This window comes from Alosa pseudoharengus, unplaced genomic scaffold (assembly GCF_046254945.1).
Source record: "Alosa pseudoharengus isolate Yale_2024_CS ecotype anadromous, Long Island Sound unplaced genomic scaffold, YU_APseudo_1.1 YU_APseudo_1.1_scf_11, whole genome shotgun sequence".
In the NCBI taxonomy this organism is placed as follows: Eukaryota; Metazoa; Chordata; class Actinopteri; order Clupeiformes; family Clupeidae; genus Alosa; species Alosa pseudoharengus.
Genome location: NW_027468576.1, coordinates 19,512,502 through 19,535,882, shown reverse-complemented (window position 1 = coordinate 19,535,882; position 23,381 = coordinate 19,512,502). Strand labels below are relative to the sequence as shown.

General features: G+C 45.3%; 1 protein-coding gene across 5 annotated transcripts in view; it reads right to left on the bottom strand.

Moving 5' to 3' along the window:
- Positions 1–1,564: 1,564 nt before the first annotated feature.
- Positions 1,565–23,381, bottom strand: part of LOC143116907 (CMP-N-acetylneuraminate-beta-1,4-galactoside alpha-2,3-sialyltransferase-like) — a 45,507-nt gene continuing 23,690 nt past the window's right edge. For all 5 annotated transcript variants that reach the window (XM_076278273.1, XM_076278274.1, XM_076278272.1 and 2 more), the window contains 6 exons: positions 22,113–22,176; positions 20,931–21,026; positions 20,441–20,627; positions 12,399–12,545; positions 9,737–9,883; positions 1,565–5,300 (listed from right to left, as the gene is read on the bottom strand). In XM_076278273.1, the coding sequence (XP_076134388.1) occupies positions 5,211–5,300; positions 9,737–9,883; positions 12,399–12,545; positions 20,441–20,627; positions 20,931–21,026; positions 22,113–22,176 (731 nt within the window). In that variant the 3' untranslated portion in view covers positions 1,565–5,210. The remainder of the gene's footprint in view (positions 5,301–9,736; positions 9,884–12,398; positions 12,546–20,440; positions 20,628–20,930; positions 21,027–22,112; positions 22,177–23,381) is intronic.

Here is a 23,381-nt window from a genome sequence, read left to right as displayed (position 1 = left end):
CCATATGCACAGGTTCCCATGCCTCCCGTTTTTTTTGGGGCGGTAATTGTGTGTGTGTGTGTTAGTGTGTGTGTGTGTATGTGGAGCTGGGGGAGGGCAGTGAGACGCTCCCTTTTCCTGGGGAGCTACATCAAGGCGGCGTGGCGCGGTGCGGCAGGGCAGGGTGAGGCAGGGCCTGAGCTGCAGTCCGAGTGCGAGGCCTCGGCCCCGATGCAGAGGCAGAGGCACTGTCAGAGGAAATGAAGGGGAGAGGGAGGTGAGGCAGTGCAGGCTCTCCCCCTCCGAGGCTCAGGGGCCGTCCCTGGCGAGCGCACACGGAGGCTGGGAGGGCCGCGTCTCGCTCTGAGCTTAATTAAAAAGCCACATGGCTCCTCCAGTCCGCACTTCAGCGAGAGGCACCGCGGAGGCTGGATAAGAGGGGGCACAGAGAGAGATGAAAAGAAAGAGAATAGACAAGAAAAGGAAACAGAGAGAGAGAGAGAGAGACAGAGAGGGAGAGTATCCCTCAGTGCAACTGAAACCAGACAGGCCGCGAGCGGTGGAGTGTGAAGACCCTCCTACTCTGGCGACCCCTCTGTGATGGTGTTGTCACTGGGAGGCCACCTACATGGAGTAGACCACCTGTCTGCTCGCGTCGCAGGCCCCTCTGCCTCCACCCTCTCTCAAACACACACACACACACACACACACCCTGAGTTCCTCTCCAGGCCTCCCTCTCTAAACCTCTGTGCATGTCCAGGTCAAGGATCCTCTTTAAATAGGAGCCACCTGCCTGTTGTGTCCATAGCTGAACTGTCTGTGATCTCACACACTTTCTAAATCTGTTTGCTATTTACTGCAGACTGCACTCAAAGCACATTAAATGTTTAGAACACAGATCACAAACTGCAAGCAACATCATTGTGATGCTTTTGGTCACCTCCAAGGATGACCTTTAACACAAGTTCACACAAATGTATAAATAATATATGAAACTTGTGTTTCTTTTCAATTGTTTGGTCTTTGAGAAATGAGGCAGCGTCATGTGATAAGACTCAACAAGTATAGCCTTTGAAGGGAGCTTTACGAATTGAAGACGCACAGCCAGTATTTCCAAAGTTAACATAATCAGACTGTTAATTTAATTCAATTCTGAGTTGTTACCGCTTGCATGCATCGTTACAACACATGAAATCTAGAGGAATCTTACCCAAAAATGGAGGCGTTGAATTCCCCTGATAAAACTACTGGCGCACAGCGTGGAATTGCATTTTCAAGGAGCAATCAAGAGCAGATGTTAATATAACTACGCCAAAGCAAAACAAAACAGAGGACACACACACAGACATGCACTTATCTGGTTTGGACATTGAAAAGGCAGAGCATGATTCAGTGATCCTTCAGGACCTCCTCAGAGCCTCATTACAATGCTGAGAAGCTAGGCTTGAGTGGAGTTCAAAATGAAATATCCACTTACAACAAGGAACCTATGGAACTTATGAAACGATCTGAGGCTGCAAAGGCAGATGCAATATCAGACTCTCTTGACCATTCAAACCAAAGAAAACTAATGTGACAGACTGAACAGCCAGACAAAATGATTTAATGATGAAGAATGGCATTTGGTAGCAATTTAAGATTTGTCCAAAGGGCCTCATCACCATTTCCACTGTTTTGAGTCATTTGTTTGAGTTTTTTTTTAATGACAATTACATCAATCAATTATTCCATTTCCTAACAAGGCTACATCATTTTCCAAATCCCTTCAATGTAACGGATATTTACACACTGGCCAATAAAGACAGTTAAAAAAATAAATGAAAAAAAAAAGGGTAAAAATAAAACCCACGAGTGCCTACTCTGTGAGGCCAGCCGCTGTTAATGATTCATTCTACACTTACATGCATCTCTGAATCTGGCATGGCTCCCCAGATGACGGCTCAGAAGAGTGCAGTTAAACTTCAAGACCTCCCGTTAGTGGTTGAAAAAGCCCACGCTTGATGGCGGAGGTATTCGTTCTCAAGTCTGGTACTGAGGCCAACACGTCAGCCTGATCTGACCCAGCTTTTAGACGCTGGCACAATTCTTCTCAGCTCCAAGCAACAATAGAATATTTGACAGCATTCCAGCATCTCACCTCTTACTCAGAACCCAACTATGACAACAAGGTGAATGGAGTTGGAAGCAGACCAACAAACTGATGGTGTACATAATCAAGTCATTATCTGCATAATTTATGTTTATGAGAGATATTAATAACCTATTTAAAAATGTGGACTTTGGGATGACAACAATACCTGCTTAATAGTTATTACGTAATAATTTCCTCCCAGTGGAAAAAGAGGGAATAGCAAGAAATGGACAGATTGGGAAACAGGGGGTGTGGAATTAAGAGACGTGAAATAAACATAACATTCCAGGAACGGCATCTTTCGCAGAAATCATGAATGTTTGGACCTTTAATGCTGGCCTTCAACCTTTCTGCACAAAGACTGTGCCAACACCCATCACACATGGATGATTCATTGAACGCAGAGTGTTTATCCCCTACATCGAATCATAAACAAGCTCTGTTTATTGACGCTAACTCCACTAAAACGGGGGGAAAACAAGTAGTTATGTTTTCAGAAAAGACTGATAGAGTGCTCATTAGTCCATCAATAAATTAATATCATTCACATATAGTATGAAGAATTAAGGAGGTGCAGCAGGTCTGGGTCCCTGTTGAATAAATGTGAAAGCTGGGTAACCTGAAGACTGTGACCCAATCATAGCCTTTCCATGTACTCGCTGCAGAGAATACAGGTGTTTTGACCAAAAGAGATTCCTATCTATCGTCTTACTTACACACCAAAACAAGGAGCTTAAGATTGATGGGGACTGTCAGGAACAAAGAGAAACAAAAAAAGCTCCAAATGCAGCCTACCAGGCTAGTGTGCAACGACTCTAGATATATAGACAGCAGAAAATCAAGCATCATTACCAAAGCATATTCAACATGGAAACCAATTGGATACTCGAACCAAGATTCTGGATCCAATTTGAACCGGATGATTTATACTTGATTATTAAAAGGCCTTTAACCTAGGATAAGTGTTTACACAAAATACTTCCAGAAATAATGTTGGTGATATGGTTTAGATTTAAAAGTAAGAGATAGATTTGGGTTGTAATCAGAGTCTTATTCAGTGCCAGAAGTCCATCTGGCACATTACGCCGGGTGAGAGGGCAGCAAATTGGGCAAAATGTAAGCTGGATTTTCTCAGAGGGTGTTTGCAATTAGTGGCTTCTAATTGGATAAGGCACTTGCTGTGTATTGCACACACACAACCTTATAAACAGTGAATTAACCTTGGGCCTCTTGATACACCAAAGAAACATGTTCGAAAGCAAATATATGGGTCACCACCATTAGCTCCAAAAAGCCTCCCCACACGGAAGACTAACTGGGGTTTGATGGCACTGACAGTCAATGCAGCTTACGCAAGTTTATGACATGGTTAGTTCAGGTAGAATGGTGTACACATGGTGTCACATTTCACATGGAGAGAATAAAATACTTTGAGTATGATTTGAATGCACATTACATTCACAGAAATTAAGTACATACAATGAAACCAAAGGTGTAAAGATATCTTAAAATGCTAGACTTAAGCCGCACATGTTGTCACATGAGAAATAAATGTCTCTAGAACATGGCCACTTGATATAAGTGATAAGTCATTTCTTTGATATTTAATCTCCTTGAAGTAAATGTCACAATATGTGTAAGGTATCTGGAGGCTCTTGAAGATAGACAAATAGAAACACCAGCATTATCAAATACTGAGTTTTTTTTAATAAGCTTTGTCCCCTTGCTCAAATACTGCAACATATTGCGATGCAAATCAATTTTAAAACTTGACAGCAGAACAAGTGCTAATTTCAGAATTCGTGGCATGTATACTTGTTTTTGCATTTCTCAGGCTAATTGAGGGGAATAAGATCTGCGCTCCATATACATTTAAAAAGAAACAAATCAGGTTGACCATTGTATACAGTAATTCTACCCAATCAACGGGGCGAAGGGTACAGTGGAAAATCACAATCAAATGTGCTCTCTTTAATATCAGAGCAAACTTTCTCAGCAGAAGTGATATGAAACATTATACATGTGCGTAACAAGAAGCGCAGACAACGCAAACGATTTAAACATAACATGACACAAACACACACACGCACGCACGCACGCACGCACACACAACAAAACTCCATACCCTCAGCACTTAAAAGTAAAATTAAATATGATTCCCAATACTGCTCTTTGGAAAAGAAAAAAAAGAAGGTAAAATGAAAGAAAGCAGAGAACAAAGCAGCTTCTCAATGCAAATAACATTTTAAACACTTTTACAGGAGGGCGAGGGTGCGTCATGAAAGACTGCACCTGCTCCGTCCTCCTACAAGGCGTGTGTGTATATATGAGTTTGTGTCTGCATGATTTTTGTGTGTATACATGATTGTTGTGTGTGTATGAGTTTGTGTGTGTGTACATAATGTTTTTGTGTGTGTACATGATTGTTGTGTGTATGAGTGTGTGTGTGTACATAATGTTTTTGTGTGTGTACATGATTGTTGTGTGTGTACAGTATGAGTTTGTGTGTGTACATGATTTTTTTTTCTCCATGAGTGTGTGAGTTTTCCGGACGGTGACGGTCCTTTCCTCTACGCCCGAAACTGAGGCAGAGGGTAATGTAACAATAAAAAAAAGAAAGACAGAAAAAGGAAAAAAACCTCCAGTATCTCTTTGATGTTTGTGTTGTGAATACATTCAAGCACATGGGAGGAGAAGCGCTTCCTCCGGAGGTATGTTTGGCACAGACCGGCCTGTTTCCACCGTCTCACGACTGGCTGTGCGCGGCAGTGGGCCTTTGGTTCCTAGCTGCTCTCCAAACCCCCCCACACCCAAACGTCACCCACTCAAATACAGATAGGGCTGCTGCCACTGAGGGGTGGGGCAGGTTAAGTCCCAGCAGGGCTGGGGGTGGGGGGGTAAACAGTACTGAGAGGAGCCTGGGTGAGGGACGGTGAGGGGGTGGGTGGAGTTGGGGGCACTGCACTCCGCTGTCCCCTCTGGGGCTTCTTGTCCCTCAGGTCAACAAAGAGACTGGGCTGGGTCAGGTTGGGTTGGGTGGTGGTAGGTGGAGGTGGTTGGAGGGGTGGAAGGATGGGGTGGGGTGGGGTTGGGTTCTGTCTCAGATACCATTGGTCAAGTCCTGTATGACCCCCGCCTTCACCAGCTTCTGCAGGAACTCCTTCTCCTTGGCTATGTTGTGTGTCCACGACTGCAAAAGGGAAACAAATGAGAAGAAATCAGTGAGTGTCAGTACGTTTACATGTGGAGTTATGTTGAGCTGCGGCTATAGCTTGAATAGGCCATTTAATTGGACTTCTGTCCTTGTCCTAGTATACAAGCACAGGAGGGGAATCAGTTTACTGATCGAAGTACGTCCGACTCGGCTACCCCCCTTTCAGCTTGTTAGTACAGGGCTTTTTCCTTCCAGGGCTCGCTCCTATTCACACGTCTTTGGCCCGATAGTCGGAACCCCGCTAATGCTGCTTCTTCTGATACTGCTGGGGTCAAAATTGCCAGTTTGGGTCCAATGCAAGAATAATTTGACTACCAACCGCATTGTCTGGGTGTGCTAATCTGACAGAGGAATTTGATTACTAATATGTTTATGTGTATTTTACAAGTCGTGGTTTGGGTTGGACAAACAGGGTGCAGAAGTTTTTGAGACAGAGAAAAGGTGTGTATGTGTGTTTGTGTGTGTTTATATACAGTATGTGTAGTTGGTTGATTGCCGGAGATTAAACGTTGAAGCAGAAAGATTCCTGCGGAATGCAGGAACAACAACTAGTGACTCACGCTCAAAAACAGAGCTCACTTCATCAGTGGAAACATGGAAAACTGGAGAAAACCCGGAAAAACACTCCAAGGGCTCAAAGGAAAGGAATTTCCTCAGTCACATGAAAGACATATATATATGTTTACTAGCTACACGTCCCTACTGGGAGGACACCAGACCTATTATGGAATCTCAAAGCGCTCAAACACAATCACATCCAGCTTTTCACTACACACCTTCCCTAAGCCCTCCGAGGAGTGACGGAGACAAAAGCTGCTTCTGTGGATCACCTCTGAGTAAACAAGCATTTCAAGTCAAGAGTCCATTGTGTTGCACAATAGGGCAGTGCTCTTAACATACAGCTCTGGGCTTTTATTTCTGTTATGAAAGCACCAATCGGTATTTCATGACACAGCGGAGCTTTTTCCACTGTGGGTGAAACCACTTGGAACCACAAAAGCCGACAAGAGCACTGGGAGAAAACACAAAGCTACTAGTCTGGAAGAGTTTAAAGAGAAAATCATCATAATAATAATAACAAAAAACAAACGCACAGATTGGAAAAGAGCCGTCACCCTGACAATAATCGCGAGCATGTGGGGTATGCGTGCTTATGGAAGCAGGTGAATCATGAGGTGTGGTGACTCTTTGAAAGTGATTGAAGTGAAGGGCAAGAAAGGAAAAAAAAAGAGAGTGAGTGTGTGAGTGAGAGAGAGAGAACAGCCTGTTTGCATGACTCAGCTGCGATACAGCTGTAGCTGTCGACGGTGAAAGTTTACTCTGCTGCCAAACGTTCCAAACCACTGTTAACAAACCAACAGCTCGATGTTTTTAATTGACCGCACATTTTAAAATGACCATTATAAACCTTAAAAGGGGCCATCCAAAAAGCGAATTAACAAGTATGCCTGCACAAGTGTGTTGACACCTATGTATATGACATAGTTTGTATGTATATATTGTGTGTGTGTGTGTGGAGGGGGGTTGGGGGGGGGTGGTATATGTGTCAAAGCTCCAACAGTAGTTGTCGGTGGACTTTAGCATTTAAGCTGTGTGCCTACAGGGACAGCCAACTTTGATTGGCAGCTGACGGCGAGGCGAGCCGAGCGATGGGCCCCAAGCCAACAATATTCTCCACGCTTGCCAATAGGGCCTTAGCTGGGCTGTCATTTATTTCCCTCTCCCTCTAGGGATGTGTTCTGCTCAGCCGCCCAGCCGAAAGCAAGTGCCTCTGCCCGCGGGTCAGGATTATCAGTTCTCTCTGTCCCATCTCAGCCCCACTGCTCGGATAACCTCCACACACACACTCAGCCGAGGGGCACCTGAAATACTCATAGCTCTCATCTCTTTAATCTTAATCTGCAGAATTTATATTTACTCATTACGAAAGTACACAACTAAGTGCCTCACTCACTTGTTTACAAAGAGCATGTTCCCTGATTTTGGCAGCATAAAGTAGTTGATAGCAAATATGTAATATGAATGTGGTTTTTGGAGAGGCCATCTAATGTTTTTCCAACGTGCACGAAAAGGCTTTATCTTTGACTGCGTATCTTAAAACAAACTAAGGCGGCACTCGACAGACAGAGTGTCTCCAGGACACTGGACACATGATATGAATGACTGTTTCATTCCTGTTTTGGTTCATAAACAGTGGACCTAGCCATCAGTCAAGTGCTTCCGATGAGCTGGAAGGCCCCCCCATCCCCCACCTCATCCCTCTGCTCTTGGGTTTGGGGGGATGGGGTGAGGTGTGGTGGGGTATCAGGTCTGCGCAATCCTTGCGCGATACGCGGGGTCTGCGAAGATCACAGGGTCGAGTGCCTGGAACTCCGTCCCTGCCCCTGGGTTACGCGCTAGAACAATAAGTGTCCTTGAATAATTCAGGAGGACGGAGGCTGCAGCCCAAGAGGTGGGCCGGTGTCACGGCGAGCTGAAACCAGAGAGACTAGGGCAGGGTATGTAAGGAAAGAGAGAGAGAGAGAGAGAGAGAGAGAGGGTGAAGAGAGAGAGAGAGAGAGAGAGAGAGAGAGAGAGAGAGGGTGAAGAGAGGTGTAGGTAGAAGAATGAAGAGAAAGAGACAGGCACTGAGAAAGATGAGGGGGAGTGATACACAGACAAAAACAGACAGACAGACAGACACAAACACAGACAGACAGACAGACACAGACAGACAGACAGACAGAGAGAGAGAGAGAGAGAGAGAGAGAGAGAGAGAGAGAGAGAGAGAGAGAGAGAGAGAGAGAGAGAGAGAGAGAGAGAGAGACAGGGTGAGGCAGCGAATTGGGAGGGGGGGAGGGGGTTGTGAGTGTGGTGCCACTGGGTGCAGAACTGGATCACATGTCATGCTAAGGAAGCGGCTCTCCAGCCCGGCTGTCCCTCGGCCTAAGAGTGATTTACGACCTGTGTATTTAAGCGAAGGATCAGGTGGCCACGCACACTCTTTATACACACAGACACACACTTCATATCTCCGTGAGCGACACCCCAGCAGCTCCTTGGGGCTCTTGAGCCCACTCCGTGGCCGGGGTGAGGCTTCCCGCTCCTGTGGAGGGGAAAGTAAATGCGTCGCCTTAAAAGAGCACAGGAGAGAGATGGAGTGCTTTCCCAGGGAAAAAGGTCAACATAAACTTCCTCCCCGCTGGGGTAAACTCTTAAAGCTAAACAGCAAGACGTGTTGGGGACCGAGAGAGAGAGAGAGAGAGAGAGAGAGAGAGAGAGAGAGAGAGAGAGAGAGAGAGAGAGAGAGAGAGAGACGGATGCACAGCGCGCACACACACACACATACTCACAGACACATAGACATAGACACACACACACACACTCAGCGCGGAATGCTAACACCACGGCTGATGTTTCAGCAGTCTGGAGAGCGGGTGGGCGTAAAGGCGGTTCCCATAAGGGCACTGAAACAAGATGGTGGCTGGGGTCATGTGATTTACTCGATGATTCATCAGCACAAGGAGCCGGGATTCCCTGCTGCTTTCAAGCCAACCTGGGCGTTTCAGCGCTGCTATGCGCACACACTCGGCCCTTACACTGAGGACATGTACTGGATAATGTTCCAGCCTGTTGCTCATTCTGAACCGGATGAATGAAAACATTCAAAAAAGTCGGATTAATTGAACTGTTATGAATTAATTAAATATGATTAAATACATTTAAATGGTGCTGTTGTAATATACACTGAAAAGTATAGTATGGTTTTACTTTCCCCCACCCACCAAAATTTTTGCATTCACTTTCTACAGCTTCTTTCACTTTCAAAAGACTTTTGTTGCATTTTAGAATACCAGAAGAGCCATCCATAAGTCCTAATGTAAAGCACTGAATAGAGGTGAAATAGTTCAAATATTTCAGAAAGACGCTCCATTCATATGTACATATTGTTTATGTTATTATTTAAAAAAAGGACAAGCTAAACAGGTTCGCTGGCTACACAGCAAGCACTGAGCCATTCGGTCGTGTGACCTAAAGATAATTTTAAACAAATGCTCAACGCCTGCTGGAATGGGGTAGCACTAACAATACCACTGTGTTGCCTCTCATCCTTTATAAGGACACGTCTGTCCCTTTGTCTCAGCGCTCAGGAACTTGGGTCTGACGCTCACAACACAATCAAGTCAAAAAATACCCCTCTGAGACAACCAGTGGGACAATGTCTTCCACAGACGGTTGGGGTCAAACTCTTGTGTATGGCTGGGCCATCTTGAACAGATCATTACGGTGCTTTGGATAAATGTCAGCCTGGGCCTGGATACGAGGACGAGGACGGCCGGCTGACTCAAACATGACACACTTCTTTCCATTCACGAGGCAAGACTTTGTGTGTGGAGGGGAGGGGGAGGAGACGAGCGAGTGAGATGGAGTACCTCTTTGATGGCTGACATCTTGACTTTTTCGTAGTAGTGGAGCGGCGCGTGGGGGGTGTTCATGTCGTAGCCGAATCCGGCCACGGATACCTCATCGCAATTATGGAGGGCCATCGTTATGGCAACGGTCCCCAGGGTAGGAATGTTCTGCAAGGGGAAAGAGGGGGGGAAAAAAAGGAGTCACAAGTCATCCACTGAGACAGTTTTTTTCATTATCAGATTTCATCTCATGTAATCCATTGAAAAAGAAAATTGGATAGGAGACGAAAGAGTAAAGGTCATAAATGAAAGCGGGGAGAGGTCTGTCTAATCATGAATGAAGTCAGGGAAAAGCACCATGTGGTCTGGCTGTAGCCCTCATAGAGGCGGATTATTCCCAGTGGCGTGCGCTCTGTCTGCACAGTGAGTCCAGCAGGCTCGCTGATAAAGCCCCGCCAAGCAAGTAGCTACAAATAAGGGCTGAGGGGAGAGCGCAGCCCGAGGTGGAGATAGACCAACACCCTGAGTGATGGACTTATCAGCTGGGCTGTGTGGGGATGAGCTTTATCTCCAGAACCGATGTTCTAGCACAGGCGTGCATGCACACACTCAGACACACACACACACACACACACACACACACACAGGGGCCCTTCTGACAGACACGTGGTGTGTGAGCTGTACAGGCCATGCAGGTTCCTGCTGAAAGGCTTTATCTGCACCGAGCTCACGGCGGCTCTACTAATCCCCTTCAGCGGCCGCGCTGTGTGGCCACCGATAACTGGAAACGCATCACACCTAAAGCCCTCTCTCTACCCAGCACACCCCCACGCCCTCCTCCAAAGCCCGTCTCCATGGTGACCCCAATAACAATTAGAGTGAGCGAAGGGCATCACAGATAATGCATAATAGAACTCTTGGACCTGAAAGTGACTGAGTCACTGTATGACTCCTAGAGGCGGATTAGGAAGTTCACATCTTCCTGGCTTAGGGGCTGTGACATTGAGCGCTAGAGTCAAAAAAATCAGCCTAGACCTTCTGTTATGGGTCAACATCCCAAACACTAATCTGGTGCTTTTCCGCCTGAGCCACACTAAAGAAGAGAGGCTCAGGAGGCATGAGAAAACTCAATAGGGAATCCTTCTCTTCAGTCTCAAAGTGAGCATTGTAAACCCTAAATTATGTTTAAACCCTGAGGCGATACCGAGGTCTAACTGAGGGTTACTGGGGTCGGGTGGAATGGAGTATGCATCGTGCTTTTTGGGGTGGGAGGGGGTATGTATGGTGAGGTGAACTTTGTGTGGTAGTCCATGGCAGACCTGCCAACCTTGAAGAATTTTTTGAGTAGCACCTCGAGTCGAGAAAAAAAATTGCTCACGTCAACCTTCATGCATGCAGACATAGCCATACTCGCAAGACACATTTTGGATAGCGACCCAGCTTTAATGTTGAATATCGATCTAAACGTGTTCCTGAAAGTGCAAACTGAATCTTTTACAGTAGCTCTATAATGATGACAATCTGTTTTAGAGCCTAATATTCCTGACCTATGAAAAAACACTTGTGTTGATAGGGACTGATGTGGATATGTTGTCCATTTTCTTATGTGTGGCCTCTTTTCAATCCATTACTATTAAAGATTTATTTTGTACAGAAATACATCTATCACCCATGTTATGCCAACATATTTAATTCATCTGGATATAGGCTACAGTAGATAGATAGAGGCTTATGGACATCTGCTGTTGTCAGTGTGCAGTCTATCCCTTTACTCACAATAGCCTACATGCTTTGTTTTTTTGTAAAAAAAAAAACCAAAACATTAAATGTTCAATTATTACCTGCTGACTAATGCAAATTACTGATTGCTTTTAAAGAATTTCACTTGCACATGCACTCAGTTTCTTTCAGATCGCAGTGTCTTTCTGTCATCTGTGAGGCTGCAATGATTAGGCCTACATTATCCCAACTACAGTGATAGGTGCGCGATTTCCGTCTGGAATTATTTGTTCTCGCTTGTTTTCATGCTAATAATCAAGAATAAGGACCTATATGCTCCAAAGAAAAAACAAATTGAACACTCATCAATGAGCAGCTCAAAATATTTAGCCTCGGTCCACTTTCAGACTCGTTGTTAATGGCTGCATTTTGCCTTGGAAAGGTCCGCGCTCCATTCAATTAGCGCCTTTTAGTTATGAAAACTTTAACCAGCGACACATTGAAAATATGCTAACTGAAACAACCAGTGAACACTGTGAACTTTCCAAAACAACATCAAACTATTAGGCCTAGGTGAATTTACAATCGCACTCAGTGGAATATTTTTAGTTTCGCAAAACGACAGCTGGGGGGACGCGAACTCACCTCATCAAGTCTTTCATTTAACCCACCGTTGAATGAAGAAGAAATAACATAAAGAGAGGCCACTATACATTGCCTGTCATTCTCACTTGTCACTTTCTCTCTGTATCTCATCCTCGCATGAAATAGATTTGTGGGAGATTCTAATTCACATGCTCAAGGAGCTTTCCGGAGAAGTTGGATGTCTGCTCGTTTTGCGTAGTTTTAAGTAAAAAATCGTAGCGGCGTACTTTGATGTGAAAATGTGTGGTTGCTACGCAAAATGCGTAGCAGGTTGGCAGCAGGTCTGCTATGGTGACATCTCTGGACTCTCTCCACTCACCCCTCGTCCCATGACACCATTGTTGAGTGGGAGGCCAATGAACTGGAAGGCTGCCTCCTGGATGAAGTAGGGGTTGAGGATGCGCATCTCGTTGGGTTCTCGAGGCACAGAACGGGCTACGGACTTCCAGAAGCCCTCTGTAGCCCTCTGAGAGAGAGAGATAGATAGATAGATAGATAGATAGATAGATAGATAGATAGAGAGAGATAGACAGATAGATAGATAGATAGATAGAGAGAGTGAGCGCAAGGGAGAAAGAACAAGGCAGGCACATTGAGAACAATTACATGTGGAGAACAAAATCCTTGTGAAAACTGATCCAGCCCATCTTTGGAAGCGTGCAAAACGCACGCTCATCACTCAGCACGGCCTACGAGCAGCCCATTCTCCACAAGACAGGCTGGAGATGGTGACATGGAGCAGTCACCATGCAGCCACAATACAGCAGTCACCTGTACAAATAACTCAAAGTGTTGCTTTTGTGATATCCCAAATAAAAGAGGCAAGCAGAGCGCTTTGATCTCGCCTGGCCTGGTGCCAAGGGCGAGCCTGAACATCAACACAACCTTTAATCGAGTGGAGAAGCTATTGTGCTTCCCTGAGCCTTCCCTGACAGGCTGGTCCACTGTACTATACTGCCTGCACTGGAGTTCTGCACGGCCTACATGCACAGCCCTGCCGTGGCCAAACCCATCCACACACACACACACACACACACACACACACACACACACTTTGTTTCTTGGCATGCTGTTCAAAATAATCAGGTGTTAAATCATAACAACCATGCAGCAAATGGGATAACAACTTGCGGGAATTTGGTATAATACTGAACAAGTAGAGCGCAGCTTCATGAGAGAGGGTGTATGTCTGTGTGTGTGTGTGTGTGTGTGTGTGTGTGGCGTGGTGTGGGGGGTGTACCACGGGGACGCGTGCCACTAATTCAGGCTCATCTGTCTCCCAGCATGCAGCTGCGCTGGGCCAGGCTGGGGGCAGCGGCGGTGGCGGTGGCGGTGGCGGTGAGGGGGCCCACTCGGAGGCAGCTCTGGTAGTTTTACAGCTGGTGCGCGGGCAGCTTTAACAGGCTCTCACTTTATAAAAACACCCGGCGAAGGAGAGGCGAGCGAGATGCCAGCGGCCCGCGGATTCCACAGCTTTTATAGATGGCAAACATACCACAGGTACAAACAGAGCACGTTCCTCCCAGACCTCTTGTGCCAAGAAGTGAAAATGGGCCACAAACACCATTCGTCTACTGAACGACTCGAGCACTGAGCACTGGCATGTTTAAGGGAAAGGGATGTGCTTAAAAACAACTAAATCATTGACCACACAGGTTCTTGACTTATGACATTTAAAGTGCAGTAGCCCTGAAAGTAGCCTCTCTAAATAACCCTGAAGGGAGGAGGTTTACGCACAGAAATACTTTAGATGATTGCAGTTGTGATGGGACAACTGTCGGAAGTGGCCAAATAAACTCTTAAGTGTCTCTGTAATTCCGCCTCAGAGATATTAACCATCCCATAACTTCACATCTTATTTATCTTCAATGTATCAAACTGCCTTAGACATGTAAATAAATACACACACTTGACACAGGAGTCAGTAGTTCAGTTGGTAAATTATAACGAGTTTGTCTGCTTCTGGGACTACGGAAACCTTTGAGCTTGATTGAGAGCATTCTGGAGGTAGATGAAAGGCTCCCGGAGGAACAGCAGACACCAGTGAAAATTTATCTTGACTCTTGTTCCTTCCGTAAATGTGCCAGCACACTCTCAAGACAGGCACGCCAAGCCCTGAACCGCGAAACAAACAAAAACGACTGCCGGCACGAACCTTCTCCGGCCTTCGAAGCTCAAGCTTCATTTCCCTTTCTCTAAGAGTAAGAGGATCGCAAATTAAGAGAGGTAGCGGAACTTCTGGTAAACAAGCAATTTTCACACAACGTGTTTAGCCTGTGGTTTTCTGGTAATGACCAAGTGACAAAGCGCAAGTAAATAACGGCTATCAAAACCACGTGCTGAAATGAAACCCATACGTGCTGCCAGGTTTTGACATGTGGCTACCATTCCACTTTCCTGATGGGCATCATTGACGATAACATAATTAGATCAACTAACCCCATACGTAAATTACAAGACCGTGTTGGGATGGGGGGTGGGGGGTTGGAGACGAGGGGGTGAAGGTCCTTGTGGAAATAACCTGGAGCCGTGGTACAATAGCCTTACAATGCAGCAAGAAACAAAAATGGACACGTCACCACGCATGGAAAAAGTGACGTGTGCTGGTTGTAGTGCAATGAAAGCAATACCCCCGCCGACAAGGCAAGAGGGACGAGAGGCCAGGGGTATTTTTTTTAAAAGCCACTGAAAAACAAGAAGAGCAAACAAAGCCACGCAGAAAAGGAAGACCCTGTATCAATATACCTGGGGCCATTAAAGTAATGAGGAGTGGCCGCCGGCGCATTCCTGCCAGCTTTGTCGGAGTAGTTACCGGGATACATGTGACTAAGCCTCACTGAATGCTCCCGCAGGCAAAACATAGTAAACTGAGGCACTCACACACACACACACACACACACACACACACACACACACACACACACACACACACAAATGCTGTGCTTGAGCACGAGTTAAGTCCTTTGCCATTTAGTAATGGCTCACTGCGACGGAGGGTAATAGGCCCCGGATGTTGTTGTGCTCCCTTAGCTCAGAGGGTCACTCCACACCGCAGCCCTGCAAGGCCGGCAGAGGACGACAAGAAACACACAGGCTCACAATGACGATAGTCAACTCAAAGATCGCCACAAGCGGGGAGAAATCGTTCATTTTTGGACTGTCCAGTAGTTTAACCAAGTTGAAAAGGATTCTTAACATCTGACACATTTTTTGTAATGCAGGGGGCTGGCCCCTCTAGGGGAACCACACAACAGCGTCGTCCCCAATGTCTAAGTCTTTCCTTCGTAGGAGCGGGACATGAGAGTAATTTGCGCCGGGCCCATGACAATGCTATCACTCAATCTCTGGCCCCTGGAGGTGAAAGCCGTGGCGGACCCATTATCTTTGCACCATCAGTCTCCAGCAGGCTGACACACTTGCTCATTCATACCCGCTGACAATCGTCACAGTTTGTGGTGTGTCATGAAGGGTGACCTTTGGCTTTGGTGCCCTCTGTCTCGCTATCCTCCTTCCTCCTCTCTCTTTCTCTGTCCTCCTTTCTCCATCCCTCCTCTGAACTTTAGGCTCTGTGCCACCAGCCAGAGGGTGCAGACTGGGTAGGTTTGTCTGTAGAATGATGGTATGTGTATGGCCAGTATTCATCACACCAGCATTATAAGACGGAGCTATAGTCCACACAGAACCCTGGCCGACTCCAGAAAAGGCACATGGTCAAAGTTTACAGTGACAAAGGAAACCTTGAATTATGTTAAAGGTTGGAGGGTTCATGGGAAAGAAAATGTGGCAGGTCTAATGTACTTGAACCCAAAGAACACAGTATCCCTTCAGTGTCATTATTTCACAAATGTGTGATTAACACAGCTCACAAGATGTGCAGGTATTCATGCACAACGTCTTGACAATGGTTATGGCCACAACAGAAGAAAATGGAACACTGGAATAGGAGCGCAACAGCCCCACAGTCTCCTGCCTCCGTGGCCTTTGTACCTGCGTGGCTATCGCTGTTTGAAAAGTGAGCTAGTGGGCCGGACCACCCTTGGTCTGCTGATCCAGTTGACAGGCCAAGGTGATCCCAGGTTTCCCTTACACGGCGAGTGTCTGCAGTGTAACCCCATAGCCCTTTCAGGCTGCCAGCGGTCACCGAAGCGCATCAGATTCCGTCCTCTGTCGAGCTGTACCGTGCCGTGGCATGGCACCCCCCCACACACACACCCTCACCCCCTCTCTGCTCTGGGGTTCACGGCGACCGGCCTGAAGCGTGGGATGTACATCCCGTTAAACAAACAATGGAAAGAACACAACAATCTTCCACGCCATGCACGTGTTTATGGCCACCTGTTTATGCTTGCTTTGCTGTGCCAAGTTTGTTTGAAGAACTGCCCCCCCCCTCTTTTTCTTGTTTGTGGGAGGAGAGGGAAAAGAGGTCTTGCTGAAACCAGCGGATTATGGGCCTGTGTTCTACTCCGGCTGACGTGCACCGAGTCACGATGCGATGGCATTATAGAGACAAAGGCCCACTGGGAAAATAATTCTTTTCAAGGATGCGTGTGAAAGAAAGCAAACAATTAAATATTAAATACCACCAATGTTTCAGATCTGTTAAGAGCATTCTACTACCTAGTATGGTAGTATAACTTCTTCCTGCTTTGTTTGTGTGACATTCTTGCTTTGAAATGAAACCTGAGAAGATTTAGGAAGCTCCTCAAAGAAATCAAAGGGGATTAATGTGTGAGCAAAGCAAAGAGTGAGGGGTTTGAAACATGAGGAAGTATGTTTGGTTTCTATATACTGTACGAGTTTGATCAGAAAAAGTTGATAAGCTGCAACTGCATACACTTTGACTTTGAGCAATTCATACACTTTGTGCTGGAGTTAAATAATATTTGGCTGTGTGAGAAATATATATAAATTATGAGCCTCAGGTTTCATTTGTTCCTCTGAGTTCCTCTCAAATTCTTTCAACAAATAAGGAATATATTGGCCCATAAATCATCAACCTTACATAGATTACAGGCCTACCTGACAAAATAACAGGCCTACCTGACAAAATAAACCAATTTATTGGGACTCATTTTGTGAAAGGGGTGTACATCAGTATGGTAACTTGTGGAGGGACCAATTGTTAGTCTGGTTGTGTGGCAGGGCATGGCAGATCAAAAGGAGGAACAAAACCTCTAAAAAACCCAACTGCGGCTCAAATTAAGTAGGAGTGCTCTTACTGCAAAGTAGCCTAGCCAAAGGTGATTATAGCATGGTCAGGGCCTATGTGTTAGAAGGGATAGCTAGTCTTATCAATAAAATGGACATGTGCCTTATATCTATGGCAGCGAGGAGCTAATAGTTCAGGCACCAGGTGATAAAACCACCAAAATAGTAAATTAAGAAAGCAATTGGGGGCTTTTTGTAGAAGTTTTGTAAAAGTATGTAGAAGAAGATATACAAAAAACAAACAACAACCTAGAAAACCATCAGTTGGCTAAACGAGGTACACACAGATACTCTTGGCCAATCCATTCAATAGATACATTTATCCAGCCTCTAAAGAACATTAAGTCCACTTAGGAAAACACGACTATGGCTTCTCTCAATGTACCGAAGCCTACTGGTATGCCTTTGTACAATTCATCTACAACACATCTCTAACATAGCTTTTAAATGCGACTTTATTTTCATAACAGGAAAAAAACTGCTTACTAACAGAGGCTCAAGCGACCCACGCACCGCAAAGGATCTACCACACAAATAAAGAAACTAAGCATTTCCAAATCGCTGATTCAAATTCTGCAGGGAACACTCAGGCGATTAGGCTATTCAATACACACCACATGCAGCTTTCAAATAAAACTATAGCAACATGTGCAAGATGGTTCTCGTAAGACAAAACCTGCAAATCACAGACAAAGGAGACAAATGCTACACCACGTAAATGTCTACAGCCAGTGGAAAATGAGAGCACTGATCACCTGACCCACAGGTAATTTATGAGGCAGGTCCGTGTCTCGGATCTTAAGATAGACCCGACCATCACAAATCGATCCAAAAAATGAAACAATATAGCCATGAAAAAACAATATTTGATCATGATTTGATCCACAATTTGTCTGACTTTTGAGCATTTAAACTTCTCACAACAAAAAATGGCTAGCCAGCACTAGCACCAACTAGTACTTCCTTTTGTATTTAAACCAATACTATTCTGTACAGAACACGATGAACTCCATGGCTCATTCTAACAAAAGCACAATGAATCGTAGGTACAGGTGATTATACACAAATTTTAACATAATTACTATGAATACGATATTTATTTTCTGCTAGTAGATCCCCTGCACACCTTGCAAGATGTGTCATACGTTTAACTGATAAACACATTCAAATGTTAAAATACAGTTGAAAGGGAAGCTATGCAGCAGTTGATTGATATCTGATTTTCAATTGATGAAGTTAAATTGATTGTTGGCTGTTCAAATGGTTTAAGAAAATCTATGCCAATACTAATGCTAATGGAGATCTTTCTTTTTTTTAATTTATGCCAATGCTAATCTATGCCAATGCTAATGTTAATGGGGATCTTTCTTTTTTTAAATGAGCCAGTTGGAAAATCTTTATAGATTTAATGATATATGCCATAAAATCTTCTGTATATATTTTCATTGTCCGCACAGCAAAGCACACTGGCCTCACACACACCATCTTCTAGTGCTGTTGTGTTGGTAGATACTGGGATTCCAACACTGCTGCTCACACTCTCTTATTTATGAGTCATAAACTCACTGCACTAACCCATCCAGTCCCCTCTCTACACACAGGCAGGAGGTCCATCTCTAACCAAAACACTGTTTTACGGACACGGTTCCTAAATCCCGCAGGGAGCAAACAGTGGGTTTTAGTGGGGAAGCAGGATGCACGGCTCTCTCTTGCCCGCCCCTAATGGCCTTTCCTTGGCTGTGGGAATCCTAATGGACTAATGGAGGGAGTGTACAGCCCCAGTCTTTGCCATGGGCGAAAGACTGTGCATCTACACATAAGTGTGTGCTTGAGACAAAGCTTTGGCTTGCCATTTTTTATGAGGATGGCAAAGACAAACAAATAAACATTAAAGGACCATCTGCCTGCATCTGATCCCACAGCCTCTAAAGAGTGTGCGACTGTGAGCTGTAGTTATTCTGACAGACTGAGATGTGCATTTTTGTCTTGTAAATCTGGGCAGTCTATTTCCTGCATGTACTCACAGTGTAAAAGGAGTCAACTATGGAACAGGATGACTGTCCACAGTTCAGCGTCGAAGGAGACAGAAAGATAGCGAGAGAGAGGAAGCGCTGCTTTGATAACCCTGTTGCATCCTGAACACTTCTCAAAAGTTGACCTAATGAAACTCAGAGAATATAAGGGCAGTAAGTGGCTCCTCCTCCCAGTCTAGCTAACAAACAAGTGTCAGCAAAGTTACAACATTGCATCCCTGATAACCGAGGAACATCCTTGGAGTAAGCAATGATGGCTACATTTTGCCATGGGAGAGACCGAGTGTAAAGACACTTGAGGCCAGATGTGAATCACTGAGAGGCTGCTTTCTTTACCGGGGCTCACTCTGAAATTGAGAAGGAGCCAATTCACCGAATGGTCATTCTCTACCCTTGGAGGAGATAAGGAATCTATTCACCGTCACAGACCTGCCAATTAAGCACATCATTAAGTGACTGTCACTCACCTGGGGGGAAATGGTACACTAGGCATCAGACAAAGGCAGCTGCCTCGTGGGAGCCATTCGACCAGTCCCCCCTCTCCTTTGAGAGCAGTAGCCATGAAGCCTCCCTGACAATCCACTGAATAGATGTGTTTTACTGAGGCGGTGGAATGTCAGCAAACATTGCTGGGTAAGGCATGTTTCTGGAGCAGGACTATGCCAGTCTCAGCGGAGTGTAAACAAGATGTTCGCATTCAAAAGCACAGTTGCCTAAGATAGCCTCCAGACAGCTTTGCTACTCTCCACTGCGGTGTGACGAATGGCTGATTGCTTTATCACTAACCTGCTGGCACTTGTCCCGCCACGCATATTGGAAGCATAAACGACCCCCCGAAAAAGAACATGAATAATATTTTTCTTTACAAAACCACTCAAGAAGTCAGACAGGGTCTGTCATTACACAGCAAATGATTCACAGAAGTGGGTAAACTGCTTTGAATACAAGCAGTTGAGTTAAACAAAAGTGTGTGTTATCGTGAGTTCCCAAATTAAAATTCATTTGGCAAGCTCAAAGGGAAGAATGCTTCTCGCTTTCAACACTACATTCCACACTTTGCTTACAAACAGTGCCACAGTCTACCTGCACACCACTGCCCCCTACTGAGAGTTTGCCTTACCAGCCTCTCCCTGAAGACCATGTGTCGAAGCCACTTAAAGTCCAGGGGCTTGAAGGCAGAAAAGACGAAGATGGAGTCCTTCTCATAGTGCTCCGGTTTCTGGATGGCTCCCTCGGGATAGGTGATGCGCATGGTGGTCTTGTAACCGACATCTTTTTCATAGCCACTCACTGGGGCCTCATTCAGCCTGCAGCAATGAACCATCGGCATGAGAACACTTGGCTCACACATGCATCTTCTACCACAGATTGGTGCATGTGTGTGTGTGTGAAAGTGTGTGTGTGTGTGTGTGTGTGTGTGTGTGTGTGTGTGTGTGTGTGAGAGTGTGTGTGTGTCTGTCTGAATGTGCATGTGTGTGTGTGTGAGAGTGTGTGTGTGTGTGTGTGTGTGTGTGTGTAAAAAACATAAGGCAAGACTGAGAGGGATGAGTGGGTTTTGAGGGCAGACCAGAAACATCATTAAGTCACAACAGCACTATTGTTTTACTGACCTGATGACGACATCGTACTCGTCTATCACAGAGCCCAACGACTTGTTGGAGAGGATTCCACCATTTCCGATGATGACGCACTTTGTACAACTCAAACTACAAAGAACACAAACACATTAGGGACACCCAAATCGACCATGATTTTCCTTTTTCCCCAAACCTAAGTGAAGAACCTACCCCCCCCCCCCCAACACCCTTCTCAAACAGATTTGTATCAACTGGTCCAGAGCACTCCCTACTTTGGTCTGCAGTGCTAGACCGAGGTTTGAGAGTGACATCTCTACCAGGGCAATGAGGATGCATGTTTACAGAGAGGAAAAGTTCACTTGTGGATTTCCCACATTAATCACAGGAGAGCCTGACAAGGCCTGATAGGAACCGACTGTGAGCTGCTGGGGTTGTGGGTTGACTGGAAGGTCACTAAATGGCTGGGGGTCAAACAAATGAGAGAGCGAAACAAAATGCTCATGAACAATGGGCAGATAGAATCAGCGCTGATTTATAAGGTTTCTGTGACCCCAGTAAAGACCTCAAAGAATGCCCAGTAGATGAAAGGGTAAGTTAAAAGGCTGGAGGAGTCTGCGCTGAAACGTGAAAATTTGCCAGAGAACAATAACTGCACATAAGAACCTCTCTAGGTGTTTCCAAAATGTATTGGCATGCATAGAAGGGGCCATATGAGAGCACTTTGTGTCTTTTACAATACTCTGTCAAACCACATTCGAGTGAGAGTGGAACTACAAACTCAACATGCCTTGTTATAATCAGGGCAACACAATTCTTACTAAGTGTAGTGAGAAAAAATGCTCTTCAGAAAGCCAACACACCATGAATTTTTTCCATTCGTCAGAGGTTAAAACTAAAATGTAGGGACCTCATCCAAGATGTAAATGTATCCATTGATTACTTGTTATTATTTTAGAGGGAGCCGCAGAGTGGGAGGGGCATTCATCAGTGCTGAACTATTGCCCAGTAAGTCTGATTATTTTCTTAATTACGGCAGTCAATGCATCAGCTCTGCAGTACGGTCGTGCGAGAGAGGTAGGAGTCCCAGGGGGCCTTCATGTGAGCCAGCCACATACAATCCTCGATCCCCATTACAGGATCCCGTACACTCCCACTTATCTATGTGTGGGCCTATGAGAGGGTGATGAGTGAATCAGTCAAACATGGCTCACATACCTGTCCAGCTCCGAGCCCAGCCCGTAGTTCTGAGTTTCTGATAAAATAACATCTATGATCCTTTCTGCAATCAGAGATAGAGCGAGAGAGAGACAAGAAAGAGAGAGGAGAGAAGAAAGTGAGAGAGAAAGAAAGAGAGGAGGAAGAGGGGTGGGGAGAAAAACAAGGTAGATAATGTAAACTCAAGACAAGGGGGGAACCAAAAACCTACTGACCACACCGTCAATGTGACACCTCAACTCTGCAGGCACTTTTCTACAGCACAGAGCTCTGATTCTCTGTGATAAATGTAGCAGGGCCTCAAAGCCAGAGGCTGGGTGGGCTGCCTGACTCTGTGAACCCTGCCTCATGTTATACAATCATTTGGAGTGGGCAGGCAGCCTGTTGAGAGTGGGCCTCAGAAGCATGCTCTGTGAGGAGGATGTATACAGTCAGAGATACTAGGGAGTGGAAGGCGACAATGAGAAATGCCGGTTGAAGTAACGGTATTTTTAAACAAGCACATTCTTCGAATGACGAGGTAGTTTGCTAGCCCTCTGGAAAGCCAGGTTACATCACAAGTTAGGAACACCAAGCGTTCTTCCATGAGGGTCATCTTTTTTTTTCTCTGCCCCCTCCACCCCCACTCCCTCTTGTGTTCTCACGAATTAGCCCTTGTATGTTTACAACTCTCCTCCCGAACTATTTTTAGGAGGATATTACAGATACATACACATTCCTCTGGGAACCCCCATGTTTGCTGGAGCAAGAGAGGAAGCAAAGCTTTAAGAGCAGTTGACTACTGAAGGGTGAAACGGGAAGAGAGGGTCTATAATGACACACATGACGATAACACATCATTTTATATTAGTAGTATACTATACTTTATGCACTATAATAATAGTCCACTTCAGATCTTATTGCATATTCAGATTGATTTATTAGTCACATACAGTTATAACAGCCCTTACAAAAATTAAACGTTTGAGGCAGATTTGCAGCAAACTTGTAGGTAATTTGCAAAACAAATGAGTTCACTAGAAAATATCGCCAGAAGTTTGCCATTGTTGGCCGCTATAGGCAAACATCCAGCTACAGTAGTAGTACAGCAGTTCTGGCAACAATGAGAAGTTTGCCACTAGTGGCCAGTGATTTGCCACCACACTTGGCCAATAGTGGCAAACTTCCAGTGAACTTCTGGTGACAAACCTAATTTGCATATGACATTGCTGCAAATTTGCTGCAACATTGCCAAAGGTTAACCGTGACCTAATTTGCATGTGAAAATAT